Source organism: Girardinichthys multiradiatus, chromosome 8 (assembly GCF_021462225.1).
Source record: "Girardinichthys multiradiatus isolate DD_20200921_A chromosome 8, DD_fGirMul_XY1, whole genome shotgun sequence".
Classification (NCBI taxonomy): Eukaryota; Metazoa; Chordata; class Actinopteri; order Cyprinodontiformes; family Goodeidae; genus Girardinichthys; species Girardinichthys multiradiatus.
Genome location: NC_061801.1, coordinates 2922408 through 2940389, shown reverse-complemented (window position 1 = coordinate 2940389; position 17982 = coordinate 2922408). Strand labels below are relative to the sequence as shown.

The following is a 17982-nucleotide window of genomic DNA, read 5'->3' as shown; positions in this document are numbered from 1 at the left end:
CCGTTGACAAGGAGGTTTTAAATTGTTTTAACAATTATTTTATATATTCTTTTTTATTTGATTCCAAGGAAGCTGATCTCATTGCACCTTCTGTAAACCCCCCTGGATTCTCTGGTGAGCCTTTTAGTTGTGTGCCTCTATCTGTGAATGATATACATAAATGCCTCAAACCTTTGGATCACAGGAAAACTCAGGGACCTGGTCTAATAGATCCTTTGTTTTTAAAGGTGGCAGCTGACTTTTTAGCTGAGCCCTTGGCAATCCTTTTTAACCTTACTGTGGAAAAACAGGAGAGTCCTTCAATGTTGAAATCAGCCTTTGTTTTCCTGTAATTAAAAGGTTAGTGATACACCAATTTTAACTAATTATAGGCCAATATCCAATCTCTTTCAAAAATTTTAGAATCTCTTGTAAGTGACCAAGTAAGATTTTTTATCTCACAATAACATCATCTCATCCTTTCAATCACGTTTTAGAAAGAGGCATAGCACCATAACAGCCGCGTTGAAGGTGATTAATGACATTATTGTTGCTTTTGATTAAAAAAAAACAATGCTGTGCGACTTTTTTCATAGATTTGTCAAATACTGTGATACTGTGGACCATGAAACCTTGATAGTCAGACTTCATCACTTTGGTTTTTCAAAGCATCTAAAACACAGGACACAATGCGTAAAAATATGACATTATTTGTTCTGATGTTGTAACTGTCCACAAGGGGGTGCCACAGGGATCAATATTAGGTCCTCTTTTATTTATAATTTATATAAATGATTTAGGACAGAATGTGTCTGATGCAAACTTGCATTTTTATGCAGATGATACAGTTATTTATTGCCATGGAGCCACTCCTTCTGAGGCAATTGGACTTGCAGGAAGACTTTGTTGCTATCCAGTGCTCTTTATTAAACCTGAAACTTGCTTCTTCCCAATATCTCAGAATGCTAGACTCAGTCTATCTCTCTTCTCTGAGGTTCAATACAAACTGCAAAATGTCAACCATTTTGATTTATATTCATGGGTGGGATGGTCTGGTTTGGCTGCTCGAAGGAATTCTCATTGGTAACTTTTGTTTACAAGGCATTACTTGGACTGCTTCCGGCCTATATCTGTTCTGCATATTACATTGAGAAATGTCCATAGGTATACCTTTCGTTCACACAATTTGCTGCTTCTTTCTGTCCCTCGGACTGATTTGGGCAAGAAAGCCTTTGTTCACTCATCTCCCTCTTCCTGGAACTTGCTTCAGAAAACTTTTAAATTAGCTGAACTTATCTTACAGAGTGCTTTACTTTCAAACTAAAAGTTCTTGAGGCTGATTCAATAGCATGTACCTGTTTTTCATAATTTGTTGTTTTTCTTTTAACCATGTAACTTTGTGTTTTATTTGTTGCTGCCTCTTGGCCAGGACTCCCTTGATAAAGAGGTTTTGAATCTAAATGGGACTATCCTGCTTAAATAAAGGTTAAGTAATGCAGACGTTGTGCCAGTCCATTGTAGTGAAGAGAGAGCTGAGCTGAGAGGTCTAAGCAGCTTCTTTGCTTAGACTGCTGCCCTTGCGACCCGGTCCAGGATAAGTGGAAGACAACGAGTGTGAATACAAGTGAAAAATTACACTTTCACAAATTGCAGTGTATTGATATACTAAACTCATTTGCAGTACTTTTTGGGGGTGCAAATATGTTTCAGTACAAGTATAAAATAATGCAAATAAAGTTTACACTACAGGTTTCAATCTCTTCTGTATCTTGTAAATATCAAGGCTGGTGAGGCGGAGAACCCCAGAATGCAGACAAGCAGGAAGCATCATAATGTAAAAGAAGATTTAATGAATGAAACTCACTTCAGCAGGTGGTGGTAAAAACAGGCATGGACTGGCAGGCAAGACAGACTATGAAGAGGACGAACTGAAAACTATGATAATGTTTCCACGAGGAGTAAACAGAACAGACGTGTATATATGGAGCGTGAACCAGGTGAAACATAGAAAATTATTACAAGATCCAGGTGGACTGAATGAAGCTGATTGCTATGGTTGACAGAGGCAGGGAGAAACAAAACGCTACTGGGCAAAACAGAAATCCAAAGATACAAAACTAATCGGGAAAACATATCGTACAGAACATGAACAATACTAAGAAACTAAAGCACGGCCAGGAAAACAGAAGCAAGATCCAAAAACGTAAACTAGAAATAAGAATAACTAAAACCCAAACGAAAACCAAAACACCCTCAAACCATTACAGTAAAATGTAAACAGTCACCCTATTTACTGCCTATTAGCAATATGTAATATCTGTCTTATTGAAGTTTTCATTTCTATCTTTATCATTGTTAATGTAATTTTCTGTTCCTGTTCCTGGTAGTTCTCACACCCTTTTGATTGTCAGACAACTACTCAGCCCACGGAACCAAAGACATGCTCTGAGCCAACTGGGTAAAGCTCTTTGCATTTGTGGGGAGTCCTTGCTGTTTCAGTCCAGACATTTTCCAGGATTCCCAAAAGGAGCCGTGGACCAGGCCATGGGCTGTGCATGGGGTTAATTGGATTGACTGAGTTTATACAGCAATTCTCTAGTCATATTGACCGCTCCAGGTCGCATTCACCCAATCACAAAAACAAGCGCGCACACATTGAAGGACCAAAATACACATTGGTAGGCAACTGTAGTTCCCACTGTGCCAAAGTCGTCACTCAGTGTTCAGGCATGGTTCTTTTGGATCTTTTGAGAGAATTCTACCCAGAGAAACTACTGTTACTGTGGAATTGTCCCTCCCTTTTGCCAAAAGCTGTTTCTTCATTTATGTTAGTTGTTAAGTTTTAGTTATATGTGGTAGCTCCTGGATCTGCCTCCAGCCTGCCTCCCTGCATTAGGGTCCTTCACCAGTACAACATATGACAACAGGAACTTCAAGCATAATAGTTTTACTAAATAAAATTAATTTGAGCAAATTTTTGGTGACATTAAATTCTGCAATATGAAATTGTGTTATTAACTGTCTTTCCTGTTTGTGGTGATCGTGCTTCTACTTAATGAGTAAATTTGACAATTCTACACTATTTCTGATGCATTTTTTTCAATATGAAAGAATTGCATTGTCAGATAAATCTGCTGTTCATTTCATGTTAACTTATTTGCCATTTAACTTTCAGAGTGTCTGATCTCCTAGCACCTGAGAGGATACCAACAAACAGGAAGCCATTAGCAGTATAAGAGAATAGAAACATAAGTAGTTAACCTGAAAATGCAGTATATCAGGTGAGGGCATAAACATGGACATGTGACCTTTTTAGACATGCCCATTGGTTGGAGCCTTGGCATTGGAAAAGGACCATAGAAAGCTTCCTCCTCCACAGGATGATGACATGATTCAACATTGTGAGCAGTAAAACTGGAAAAAAACTGCCATCTGTACACGCATAGATCTAACTCCAAGCTTATTCCACAGGTGAAACCGTCATGATACTGGAATCATATCTGCTTATGTTTAAACTGGTGTAGATATTCTGTTTTTTGCATTGTTTTATTCCAGGATTTTCATTGAAATAACTGCAATCAACACATAATGTTTAGTTATAATCTGTTTGTATAAGTATGTATGTTTTCCACTACACATTTGAGAACAGAACGCAGGGTTCCCATTAGGATTTTGTTTTGCATGTATTTTTCTAGTTCTGTGATGGATTACCCACGTGAAGTGGATTTAGAGGACCTGTGCCCAGTGTGTGGAGATAAAGTTTCAGGATACCACTATGGCGTCCTCACCTGTGAAAGCTGTAAGGTACTTTCAAGCCTACTGTGATACACTTTTCTCCGACCTGGAGCTCATTTCCTGCAGTACAAGAGCTAAATGGAGACGTGGCACAAGAAACAAAACTGCCCTCTTCAAATTGTTTCTTTTTGTTTTTCAGGGATTTTTTAAAAGAACTGTGCAAAACAATAAGATATACGCCTGTGTGGATAATCAGCAGTGCAAAATTGATAAAAGTAAAAGAAAAAGATGCCCTTTCTGCAGATTCCAGAAGTGCCTTAATGTTGGAATGCGACTAGAAGGTAAGACAGATGTTTTTTTACTCAGTAAATTTAATTGTGTTATGTGAACTTATTGTGTGTGCTGGCATTTAAATTAGCAGAAAGATAAAAAATGCTCTTTATGCCAAATGCTCAGCTGTAGTCTCTGTGAGGTGGAACGAATAGGGCTGGGCAGGTCAAGCAGATGGAGAATACTTTCTGTTTGTTGCAATTATCAGTCTACTCCTAATAAGCATTTGGACAGTTATTAATAGTAGTAACAAATACAATATATTTATTTACGCAAGCGCAGTGGTAGAGTGCAGGTTATTTTAGATCAAAATGTTAAAAATCAAGTCAAAGAAGAATGACCAAAATATAAACATGTAAAATATTACTTCAGATGGAGGATGGAGTCTTTTGGTCATTATTTTCTTCCAAATTACAACATCATTTTGCAGATTAAGATTAGGACCTTGCTCAGATATATATTTGGTACTTTCTACAGATCTTAGATCCACCTGAGTGAAACTGATTCTCCCCACATTTAAATATGTTTTGAAGAGGTTTCACCATCCTTTTTCCTGTTTAAGCAGATAGCTTGTGTTGGTTCTATGATTCCCGAAGCAGCTCTTTAAGGCTCTTATGCTTTTACACTTCCTTAAATAATTACATCTGTCCATGTGATTGTTTTAGAAATGCAATCAATAGGTTCATGCTAAAATGTGTTCCTTCAGACCTGAATAAATACAAAGTGTTTTATTCTGTTTTATCTAACAAAATATTTTTTGGTCTTTTAATTCTATCTGTATTAAAAAGTAAAACTACAAAGGGGAAAACAGAAAAGAATATGAGACTCTTTTAAAGTTAGATTTAATCTAATAATAACATGCAAAATCCTCTTGAAACCTCAGACTAACAGATTGACTTTTCACATCAGCTGTCCGTCCAGATCGAATGAGAGGAGGCAGAAACAAGTTTGGCCCCATGTACAAGCATGATCGTGCCCTCAAACAGCAGAAAAAGGCTTTGATACAAGCCAGAAGATTGAGACTAGAAAGCAGCTCACTTTTAGTTTCTTCTACCAACCAAAAAGAAGTTACTTTTACCAGCAATATCCACTCCTTTGCTATCCTTCACAACACTGTACTAAACAAAAACCAACTTCCTTCAGTATCTTTGTCCGTACCCTGTAACTCAATTGGTGTTGCACAGTACCAAAGCACATTTCCATCTAACTGGGCTGTGAAGTTAGAGCACTGCAGCAACTCTGCAAATTTAGCAGCCTTTGCTGGGGCAGTCATTTGTCCATACGACACATCCTCCAGATCCGTTACTACGCAAGGTCCAAGGATTCCCCAGCTTGTGATAGAATTTCTACGCTGTGATCCACATGAGTTACAGCTGCAGGGAAAGATATTTTCTTGCCTGCAGCAGGAGCAATGCTGCAGGCTCAGAAACCCCAGCACCATTAGCACAATGTATGTCATGGCTGACCAGCTGTTGTGCTCCATTGTGGAGTGGGCTCGTACTTCCATCTTCTTCAAGGAACTTAAGGTAAGATCTCTTGATTCTAAGATAAATTTTACTTGACTTGACTCTAGTTTTATACGTCTTGGTTTTATATTATTCGTAATCAGACAAGGAGCGAATGTTGTGACATGAGTTTCCATGTCAAAATTAGAATGTTAGTTTATTCAATTCAATTCAATTTTATTTATATAGCGCCAGTTCACAACACGTGTCGTCTCAAGGCACTTCACAAAGTCAATTCAATCGACTCGTACAGATTTCAAGTCAGGTACTTACATTCCAATTAATCCTAACTATCAAACAGTGCAAGCAGATTCAGATTATTATTCAAATTGGTTAAAAGGTTTTTAAAGGAAACGCAGCAGATTGCATCGAGTCAGTGACTTGTAGCATTCACTCCTCCTGGATGAGCATGTAGAGATAGTTTGACTTTGCAGCAATCCCTCATACTGAGCATGCATGTAGCGAAAGTGGAAAGGAAAACTCTCTTTTAACAGGAAGAAACCTCCAGCAGAACCAGAACCAGGCTCAGTGAGAGCGGCCATCTGCCACGACCGACTGGGGGTTTGAGAAAACAGAGCAGAGACAAAAAAGAACACAGAAGCACTGATCCAGGAGTACTTTCAATAAGAAAGAGAAACGAAACATTAATGTTTATAGCTCCTTTAGAGGCTTCATCTAGGAGAGAAAACAGCTAAGCAGATGAGCCAGTTTTCAAGTCTAGAGTATGAAAGAGAGCACATACAGTTAGTCATAGTAGAAGCTCAGCCAGTAGCTATGTCTAGGAGAGACAGGGTTAAACACTGAAAGACAGGGCAAAATGTAACATCTGCATAAGGTGATCATTAAGTTGTTGGCAGCAGCAGCTTGGCCGATGTCCCCCTCCTGGAATGTGCCACAGCTAACCACAGAGCCAGGCCAGGTGTAACTTCTAGGAAGAGAGAAAACAGACAGAAGAGTTAAGAGCTGAAATAACGGCAAATAACACAAAATTGGAGAGCTAGATCAGTAAGGGCTTTATATGTGAGAAGGAGAATTTTAAATTCTGGATTCAACTGGGAGCCAATGAAGGGAAGGGAAAGGAAGAATCAGAGAAATATGAACTCTCTTTTTAATTTTTATCAGAACTTTATTTGCACTGGACTCAGAAGGTTAACCATGGCACTTAGATTTTACTATGACAACTGTGTAAGTTTTGTTAGCTGTCAAAAGAACAGCAAACATATATACTGTTTGTAAGAAGGTCCAGCAGAGACTGTGCTTCCTGTGGCAACTCAAGAAGTACAACCTTCTACATGAGCTTCTGGTCATCTTCTATACTGCCAATATTCAGTCTGTCCTGTGTTCATCCATCACTGTGTGGTTTATTCATTGGGGTGTTGTGTTTGTAGCTTAGCAACAACTGAGCTGATGGGCGACACTACATGTGATTACATCATCTCATTTTTTGATAAGCTACAAACACAAAAACCCAATGCGTTTGTGGCAATATCTGGTGATTTTAACCACGCTTCACTCTCTACTACACTTCCAACGTTTCAACATTTTGTCAGCTGCTCTACCAGAGAAAACAAAATATTGGGTTTCTTTTATGCAAATGTCAAGGACTCATACATCTCTACAGCAAGACCTCCTCTAGGCAAATCATATCACAATCTTGTTTTTCTCTGCTGGAAATGTAAGCCCCTTGTTCAGAGACAACCTGTAATAAAGAGGACTGTGAGAAAATGGTCACAGGAAGCTGAAGAAGCTCTGCAAGGTTGCTTTGAGGCTACATAAAGTCAAGATAAGAGACAACATGGAGGTGTCCAAGGAGAAGCTGGAGAGCAAGCTCCAGCAAAACAATATCAGAGATGTGTGGTCAGGGATAAAGAAGATCACAGGCTTCAAGCAGAAGGATGATCAGACCGATGGAGGTCTGGACAGAGCCAATGAACTAAACACATTCTTCAACAGGTTCAGTTCAGAAATAAGCTCAGCATCCTCCTCTACTGTACACAGCCAAACAGACATCCCACCCTCCTTTGACCCACAGCTTTCCTGTCACACCTCAAATGTTTTATCTTCCACATCAGCCGTGGACCCTTCTGCTTCTCCTTTTTTGCCTTCAACCAAATCATAAGGTGCTGATGTTCCCTTTGCCACCCCCTTCTACCTGTGTGTCTCAAGAAGTCAGATGAAGATGCAACTGGAGAGACTGAATCAGAACAAGGCTGCAGGTCCAGATCATGTCAACCCTAGAGTCCTGAACGCCTGTCCAGAGCAGCTCTGTGGGATTCCACAGCACCTCTTCAATCTTAGCCTGGCCCAGAAGAAGGTTCCGATGTTGTGGAAGACTTCCTGTCTTGTTCCGGTACCAAAGAAAACTCACCCATCAGTCCTCAATGACTACAGACCTGTTACCCTGACATCTCACATCATGAAGGTCCTAGAGAGACTTCTGTTGGCCCACCTGAGTAAGCAAACAGTAAACCATCAGGACCCCCTTCAGTTTGCTTATCGCTGTGAAGTTGGAGTTGAAGATGCCATCATACACCTGCTGCAACAAACCCGCTGTCACTTGGACAAGGCCAGTAGCACTGTGAGGATTTCTCCAGTGCATTTAACACAATCTGACCTGATTTGCTTTGTCAGAAAATCCAGAAGACTCAGGTGGAGGCCTCAACAATCTCCTGGATCGAAGACTACCTGACAAACAGACCACAGTTTGTGAGACTGAAGGGTTGTGTGTCTAACCAGGTAGTCAGCAGCACAGGAGCACCTCAGGGGACTGTACTCTCACCATTCCTTTTCACTCTGCACGCCTTAGACCTCCAGTACAAGACAGACTCCTGTCATCTGCAGAAATACTCGGATGATTCTGCAGTTATGGGGTGGATCAGAGATGGACAAGAAGCTGAGTACAGGAAGGTGGTGGACTGCTTTGTGGCATGGTGTGGAAACAATCATCTCATTTTGAATGTGACTAAAACAAAGGAGATGATTGTAGATTTTAAGAGAAACAGGAATAAGTCAAAAACTCTTTCTATCATGGGAGAAGAAGTGGAGGTGGTGGAGGAGTATAAATACCTCGGTGTTCACCTGGACAACAAACTAGAGTGGTGATGCAACTGTGAAGCCATCTACAAGAAGGGACAGAGCAGACTGTACTTCTTGAGGAAGCTTAGGTCCTTTGGTGTTTGCAGCAAGATGCTGCATATCTTCTATAAGTCTGCTGTGGAGAGAGTGATCTCTTCTGCCATCATCTGCTGGGGTAACAGCATCAGAGCCAGGGACTTAAAAAGCTCAACAAGCTAATAGAGAAGGCTGGCTCTTTTCTGGGGACTCCTCTGGAACCTCTGGAGATAATTGTGCAAAGAAGGATTCTTCATAATATGAAGAACATTATGGAGAACCCTGAGCATCCTCTTCATCAGACTGTCATACAACAACAGTGTCTTTGGTCAGAGGCTTCTTCAGATCTGCTGTAAGACAGACACTACAGGAGATCCTTCCTGCCCACAGCCATCAGTATCTACAATGGCTCTTTGAAGTAACCTTCATAATGAGCTACAACAACATTTAATTTCCCTTTGGGATTAATAAAGTATTTTTAATTGAATTGAATAGAATTGCCTTAGTCACAAAACAGGCTTGGATTACAACAAACCATTAGATCTGCAAAGAAAATCATCAGGGCTTACATTCCCTCCATCCAGGAGGGATACAGGTCTAGGGTCAGAAAAAGGGCAGACCCCACACATCCTGGACACAAATCTTTACACTTTTACCTTCGGGTCAGTGCAACAGAGTGCTATTCTTTTCTAAGAATAAAAGAAATGAAGACATGTCATGAAGTTCTCACTTCCAAATCTGTTCTTAAAATACAGTTCAGAAGAGTACCAGAATATTTCCATGGGAACATCAGCTCGGGCTTTTCAAATTTTAAGTTACACAGCAAGCAGGTTTAATAGTTGTCAATGAGTGGTGGTTTCTTGCAGGACCAAAATGCAAACTTGAGTTTGGGAGCCGCATGATGAGTGGAGATGTTTAATGAAAACTGAACTGATAATTTACTTAAATACAGAGGCAGGGAGGGGAAATGAGTACAGAACACGAAGAGCTAATCAGATGAAATGTGGAGCAGCTAGGGCAGGGAGAATGCAGAGCAACTCAAGGAAGAAGGATACTAAACAGATGATCAGAAACACAAAGAAGTTCAGGAAAGGAACACACATCTAACAGGAAATTAACTCCAGATGGAACAGTAAGACACAAAAAATCAACTAATAAGGAAAACACCTGACAACAACAAGCATAAGCAAATGAACTCCAGAGGGCAAAACCATGAGAACAAAGTAAACAGTAAAGAAATGGTCAATATACCCACAAAGGCAAACTAAAACTTAATACCTACAGATTGTGACTAGTTATTCCAACCCATTCTCTCTCTCTTTCTGTCCCTCCAAAGGAGTCTATACCCTTTTTTGGAATGAGTAAGCAACAGTCTTTAGATCCCAGCCAGGACCCACCTCCATATAATAGCTAATAGATGAAAAGTTACTCGCCCGATTGTGGTCAGGTAAGGGAAGACAGCCTCTTTGGAACTCGCAGAAAAACAAAGTGTTTCCTGAGTGCAGCAGGGAAACAGGCTCAGGAATGATGCAGATAGACAAACACAAGCAATGTTGATCACAACACAGCAAAGAAACTTCCACAGTTGTTCTAGTTTTGTTAATCCAACTGGCTGAGGCTGATGGCCTAACTGGACAAAGAGGAGCTTCACATATCTCACTTGTTCTTGTTATTTTGTCACCTCTTTCTCCTGGCTCATATTTGTACCTCAAGCTATTTTATTTTATTCAATCATTCAAATCTCCCATTCTACAATGGTCTCCCAGGTAACTCACCTTGTCATCCATGGGCAGTCCAGCATTTTGTGACCATGCATCAGACAAAGAACAACATTACATACAACAATATTTTATGAAAAAAAAGAGACATACTCCAACAACACTGCTTTGAGGTCTGGTAGAAAGCCTTAAAGTATAAGGTGGCTTTAGTTAGTGCATAATATAATAAACCAGAAAAGTAAAGCAAAGTAATTTATATTATTCATTCATCTTCTATACGGCTTATTCCATAGTGGGTCACGGGGTAGCTGGTGCCTATCTCCAGCAGTCTATGGGCAGGAGGCAGGGTACACCCTGGACAGGTCGCCAGTCCATCACAGGGCAACAAAGAGACATACAGGACAAACAACTATGCAGATAGACCCCCGGCGGGAAATCGAATCCAAGACCTTCTTGCTGCAAGGCAACAGTGCTACCAACTGCGCCACCATGCAGCCCTATATTATATTATATTATATTATATTATATTATATTATATTATATTATATTATATTATATTATATTATTACTGCTGCTGTTGTAATGTTTTCTTTTTCCATACTATGTCCCAAGGTCTGTGACCAGATGAGGTTGCTGCATAACTGCTGGAGTGAGCTGTTGGTTCTGGAGATATTCTCCAGACAGGTTCTTTATGGATTAGAGGGCAGTCTGCTACTGATCACTGGGCAGCAGGTTGGTCAGATGAGCTTCTGAGTTTCTATACATTCTAATTTATTTTGGGTAAAACAAATAGTCATGAGAAGCTCACATGTATTACTAATACCATTGTAGCCTTGTATTAATTAGTAAGTTTGATCCAAATGAATTTTCTGTGGAGACTCTATTGTGTTATATAAATCATAATCATTGACCACAGCTGCAGGTAAAGTAGGGTTGCACTGCACAATATACTGAATCTCAAAGTTTTATTGTAATAACAGTGTGTTCCTTCATGATATCTCAAAGGAGTGCTTGGGCTGCAGTTTTTGGTTAGCAATTGCATTAAATGACACAAATATACAGTGTCTTGAAAAATATTCAACCCCCCTTGGCATTTTTCATCTGTCAGGATGAGTGTTTGTAGTAGGACCAAAATGCAGAGGGGAACTCCAGGGCACGGTGAATGAAGGTAAGATCTTTTAATTCTTGCCCACGTGGAATCCAGGCAGCAGGTACATGACCAGGATACCAGACTAGACACGACAGCAAGTAATGGGAGACTATGACAAAGGTCGTCCCAAGCAGAGAGAGTTCAGGCGGACGGCCAGGAGGCCTGCAGAGCAGATTAGAGGAGACTCCTTGCAGGCGGTCAGGAGAGGCTGGCAGTGGAGTTCGGGAGAGCGGTGCAGAAACAGCTGGAATCCTTGGCGAGGCTGTCGAGGTCTGCAGCGGAGCTGTGGAGCTCTGCCGCTGAGCCTCAGCAGATGGAGGCAGTGCGTTCTCTCATCCCTACGGAACTCAGGAACCCGAACTCGAGCCGGTTCATTCCTGAACCCCTCTGGAACAGGAAGGAGAGGTGGTTCGTCCTCAAACCCCTCTGGAACAGGAATCAGGAGTGGAGGCAGCTCGTCATCGAGTTCTTCTGGGACAGAAACTGGAGATAACTTGTCCTTGAACTCCTCCAGAACAGGAACCAGAAGTGGAGGCAGCTCGTCCTTGAGGAACAGGTTGTCAACCAACAGAGTCAGGACCTCCAGGAATGAGATGCAACAAGGGGCCGATCTCCGCCACGGCTCTCTGCCGCTCTCCCTCCACCATCACGGGAGTCAGGGGACTCTGGGAAAAGAAACCTCCCCATCGGGGAGATCGTGTATCAACAATTTAATCTAACCTCCCCAACAACCGTACACCATTCCAAACCCTTTGTTAAGTGCCTTTAGACGACATGTGTTGTGAATTGGCGCTATATAATTAAAACTGAATTATATTGAATTGAATTGAATTGAATTGAATTGAATTGAATTGAATTGACCTGTCCAGGGTGTACCCTGCCTCTCGCCCATAGACTGCTGGAGATAGGCACCAGCTTCCCCGCGACCCACTATGGAATAAGCGGTAGAAAATGACTGATGACTGACTGACTGAATTGAATTGAATTGAATTGAATTAAATTAAATTAAATTGAATTGAATTGAATTTAATTTAATTTAATTTAATTTAATTTAATTTAATTTAATTTAATTTAATTTAATTTAATTTAATTTAATTTAATTGAATTGAATTGAATTGAATTGAATTGAATTGAATTGAATTTAATTTAATTTAATTTAATTTAATTTAATTTAATTTAATTTAATACCTCCAGCCAGTCCAAAATCTGATTTGCCACTTAGGGGTAAATTTACTGCCAAAAATCAGGAGCACATATTTTCAATTTGAGAGCAGAATTTCATTCTGCTTGTACTCAAACTTAGTAATGTCTGCACTCAAAACTGTCATAGTTTTGACTTGCTGTCGTGTCTAGTCTGGTGTCCTGGTCGTGTATCTGCTGTGTGGGTTCCATATGGGCAAGAATTAAAAGATCTTACCTTCATTTACTGTGTCCTGGAGTTCCAGGGAGGGATTGTTCCGGCGTTACTCACGCCCCCTCGCCTCTTGCAGCTCGCCATGGCAGAAGTTGGAGGGGGCATATGGGGGAAATTTACTGCCAAAAATCAAGAGAACATATTTTCAAATTGAGAGCAGAATTTCATTCTGCTTGACCTCAAACTTAGTAATGCTTGCACTCAAAACTTCTTATTTCTTTCAGATATACTCTGTTCTCCCTCAAATCTTTGTTTCTGCGCTCTGATCTAATGCTTCTTGCCTAGATAATTTCTCCTCCTGCTTGACTTTAATCTGAGAGAGGGCAAAAAGAATTTGCGAGCAGGGAAGAAACTTGAGAGCGCAGTTTTCATCCGAGCAGAGAACAAGTTTGCGCGCATGGAGGATGAGGCAAGCAGGAGGAGAAATTCTCTATGCAAGAAGCATTAGATCAGAGGACAGAAACAAAGATTTGAGGGAGAACAGAGTATATCTGAAAGAAACAAGAAGTTTTGAGTGCAAGCATTACTAAATTTGAGGACAAGCAGAATGATATCCTGCTCTCAAATTGAAAATATGTGCTGTTGATTTTTGGCAGTAAATTTCCCCCATATTTCCTCCAACTTCTGCCATGGCGAGCTGCAAGAGGCGAGGGGGCGTGAGTAACGTCGGAACAATCCCTCCCTGGAACTCCAGGACACAGTGAATGAAGGTAAGATCTTTTAATTCTTGCCCATACGGAATCCAGACAGCAGATACACGACCAGGACACCAGACTAGACACAACAGGAAGTCATGGGAGACTATGACAAAACACAACACAAGGAACCAGCGGGGAACAATGGAAACTAAAGAGTTAAAATACAAATGAGAGTACAGAGAGAAGCAATGAAAAGAGAGACTGATTTATCAAGGAAAACAAGGAACAGGTGGGAGCCGGGCTGCAGGAAGACAGAGGGAGTGAGACCAATTAACAAGTCAAAATACAGAACACAGGGTACTAAGGACCACACCAGGAGAAATAAACAGAAACACAACACATTCAAGGCATGATATCATCTTTTGTAGCCTCACAACCTGGATTTAATTTGTTTTAGTTTGCACCATTTCATTTACTGAAAATGTCTACAACTTTAAAGATAAACAACAAATAGGACAAAAAAACAGAAAACTTCAGAGTGCATCACTCTTCACCTCCGCCTAAAGTCAGTGAACTGTTGAGCCACGTTTTGAGTCAAGTCCCTTTAAATAAGTCTCTGTGAGCTCGCTACATCTTGCAACTGGGATTTTTGCCTATTTCTCAAGGCAAAACTGCTCCAGCTCCTTCATGTTGGTTGGTTTTCATTTGTGAACAACAATCTTCAAGTCTAACCACAGATTCTCAATTTGAGTTGAGGTCTGGAATTTGACTAGGCCATTCCAACACATTCATTGTTTTCCTTTAAAGCACTCGAGTGTTGCTTTAGCGGAATGCTTCAAGTCATTTTCCTTCTTGGTGATGAACCCATTAATATTAATTACTGGATTGGACATTGTCTATTAGCCTGAATAGTTAGTTACGCCATTGCTATGCATTGACTCATGTCAACAAAACCATGCTGTTCCATTGCTGGATGATCATGCATCTGTAGGTGCAACGGTCGTAGCATCCTTATTTCTTATCTGATGTTTATCAAATATGGCTCAAATTAAAGAAAATTGCAGATGTTAAGATACATAGAAATATGTACTCGCCCTAAACATAAATTTATAAGCAGTGTGTGACCTGTGTACTACAGTGTTAACAGACATACCTACTGGGCTACAATGTGATTATTGTATCACAGTTTGTTAGTTTCTAGCCTTGATGCTGGAATTTCCTAAACTAATATATTAATAGAAGGTCCATGTGACTCCAATGATTTAGACCCAGGGTGTCCTGGCTCGCTCAGCTATCGCCAAGGGGCAGGACCAAAGGCTCTGATTGGGTCTCGTCTGATTTTGTTAAATAAACAATCCATGATGTTCGTGCGGCTCACTCGGGTATCTGCCTCGCTAAAGCTCCCAGACTGAAGACAGATACCCTCTCCTTTATTGTCACAGCCAAAGAGGAAAGGAGGAGCAGAGAGGGGGAGAATTAAAATAAGACAGTACTGGCTGCCGATGCAGCAAAGTGCTGGAAATTCATATTTGTTCATAAGGGGACAGGCAAGTTAACCACTAGTGGTGAAGAGTAAAAATGCTGGCATAGCCTATCCAGCAAAACCAGTTTAATGAGGAGGTTAGTTCCACTTTGAGGAACCTAGGGGACCAACACAAACTTAATAAAATAAATGTTATGTTTTTACAAAGGATATTGTAAATTATGGTTAATGAACAGAATCTGGAAAAAGTATTTGTTTCAATTCTGAACTGTGCAGGAATTCAAATTCTGTTTACCCTTCATAAAGGCCACTAATAAATGACTTTTTATAAATGTTGAAATCCTTGTATTATATCATCTAACCTTTATTTAGTCAGTAAAATGTTTTGTTTTAGTATTTAAACACTGTACTACTTGTCATGACATACCTAAGCACATCACTTATTTTTTCTATAATTCTTCGCAAATTACATTTCATGTCAATTATATCTCAATACTATTCAAGTCAAATTGTCAAAGCAATATTTTGTGCCGATAGATCACATAAAATAAAATTTAAAACATTTAAATCAGCCTACAGGTTTGAATGTAACAAAATAGGTAAAATTCTGGGCGCGGCACTGGTAGTTTTTGGGGTTATGCGTGCAACCATGTGCAGAGGCTAGTATAGTCCTTAAAGCGGTTGTCCCGGGTAAGAGTCCTGGATCTAGCAACATCTGCCGAATGTCTCCCCCTCTCTTTGCCCTCTTTCCTGTGTACCTACTCTCGAAAAATAAAGGCCTCTAGTGCCGCAAAAACAATTGGTAAAAATCCAAAATGGGTGAATACTTTTTCAAGGCACTGTATATAGTTGCCGGGCTCTCACTGCCCTTGACCACCCTCAATTTAGATAATACTGGCTGTAGATGCTAAAGTGTATAATGGAAGCATTGTGATGACAGAAGACAACAAAAGGAGAGAGGAAAATTAAGTTTTTCTTTTGTAACTGCAATATTTAACAACAGTTTTGACATTTTTTGTTTTCTAATATTGTGTAGCCCTAGCACAAATACTCATTTAAATAAGCAATACACATGATTATACAAGTTCAGAGAAAGCTGGATCACTGTGTTGATTTAAGCAGATGCTTTCTTGCTTCAGGTGGAGCCGTCACATACAGTCTCTCATGCTGGGCCTGGTTTTGCCAGCCTGAGCCAAAGAGGGACAGAGCTTGTAGAGAAGCTTCGTTTGCTGAAAGTAGATCGTCAAGAATTTGCCTGTGGCAGGTTTCTTATAATGTTTAACCCAGGTGAGTGACTATGTTGTATTCTTTCAAGTTCTACTTTGTTCATGGTTTTTTCTTAACTAAACAATTTGAATACAAACCTGAAAATGGTTTATCAGATATTGCCTATACTGTCTTTGTCAGATGTGAAGGAGCTTGAAGAACACCAATTTGTAGAAAGTGTGCAGGGGCAGGTTAAAGAAGCCCTGCTGGAGTACACACTGACCACTTCATCTCAGTACTGCAACCGTTTCACTCGTCTCCTACAGTGTCTGTCTGAACTACGTTCCCTCAGCACACTGGCTGAAGATTACCTGTACTGCAGACATCTGAGTGGTGAGGTGCCCTGCAACAACCTGCTCAATGAGATGCTACACGCCAAGTACAGCTGGACATGAACATTCATCTGTACATAACTGTTTAGCAGAATTTTTCTAGAAGAACATGCAATTCACATAGCTATAGCAGTATTATAGTAGTAGTATCAGTAGCATAAAAAATCTCTTTTTTCTCTGCTATGAACTCAAAGTGAATGGTAAAGAGGTGTTTGTGTTTATGCTATTATTTTCAAGTTCTGCTACAATTGTTCTGAACTTTTGTTGCATTGATTTAAAAAGGATTTTCGGAGATAATGTGACAAATCAACACGAAGTAGTGCAGAATTGTGCAGTGGTAGGACCAGGATGCTTTTAAGTATTTTGTAAATAAAAATCTAAAAGCATAGTGTGCATTTTCTAGTCAGACTCTGAGTCTTTTGTAGAATCACATTTTAGAGCAATTACAGCTGAATCTACATCTCAGATATACATTTCTGCCCATTCTTTGCTAAATAGCTTCAGCTCAGTCAGATTGGATGGAGTGCTTATATGAACCAACATTTTGTCTTGCCACAGATTTCCACAGATTCTCAGGAAGATTGAGGTCTGAACTTTTACCTGGCCATTCTAACATATGGATCTAGGCCATTTCATTTTTGCTCTGAGGACATCATGGAATAGCTGCATTTATGCTACCTTAATATGCGATTATGGCTATTATACCCATACTAATTCAAATCATTTTATTTATGTAGTACAGATTAAGATTGATGGTCATCTAAATGCACTTTTCAAAAGAACATCCAAATAATATGTAAAAATATACAGTCAGTTTAATCCAGTCATATTAACAGATTCAAGGTCAATTACATACACTCCAGAAAACCCTATCAACTTTAGTTTATTATTTAAGTTGGTAAAAAGGTTTTGTATCTCAGGAAACCCAGCTGATTGTGCCAAGACACTGACTTGCGGCAATCCTTCTTAAACAAGCATGTAGCAACAGTGGACATACGATTGCAATGATTCATTAACTTTGCAGCAATCCATCATACTGAAATGTTTGTAGCGATAGCAAAAAGGAAACCTCTGCCATGACTAGTGGTTTGAGAGGAAAGATCATGCACACATAAAACAAAGAAGCACTGATCAAGGAGTATTTTCTATGTTAACAGAACAAGTAAAGAGTTCATGGCAGTAATTTCTCCTTTAGTGGCTTCATCTAGGAGAGAAGCACATTTGAACAGATGATCTCTGAGCCAGATGAAAACTCTAAACAATAAAAACAGCAAAAATCTTTTACAATTACTCTGTCTGGGAAAAGGACAGGATTAAACCA

At 39.9% G+C, this 17982-nt stretch overlaps 1 protein-coding gene across 1 annotated transcript; it reads left to right on the top strand.

The window, feature by feature from the left end:
• Nucleotides 1-3324: 3324 nt before the first annotated feature.
• On the top strand, nt 3325-17002 carry nr5a1b (nuclear receptor subfamily 5, group A, member 1b). Its single transcript, XM_047373057.1, has 7 exons — nt 3325-3450; nt 3675-3783; nt 3914-4055; nt 4954-5570; nt 10991-11110; nt 16203-16350; nt 16471-17002. Exons 2-7 carry the CDS (start codon nt 3682-3684, stop codon nt 16722-16724), a joined length of 1383 nt encoding a protein of 460 aa, XP_047229013.1. The 5' UTR covers nt 3325-3450; nt 3675-3681; the 3' UTR covers nt 16725-17002.
• The last annotated feature ends 980 nt before the right edge of the window (nt 17003-17982 follow it).

Coding starts and splice junctions, on each gene's coding strand:
- nr5a1b (XM_047373057.1), top strand. CDS start 3,682: ATGGATTACCCACGTGAAGTGGATTTAGAGGACCTGTGCCCAGTGTGT. Junction 4,056..4,953: donor TGTTGGAATGCGACTAGAAG/GTAAGACAGATG, acceptor TTTTCACATCAG/CTGTCCGTCCAGATCGAATG. Junction 5,571..10,990: donor TCTTCTTCAAGGAACTTAAG/GTAAGATCTCTT, acceptor CTATGTCCCAAG/GTCTGTGACCAGATGAGGTT.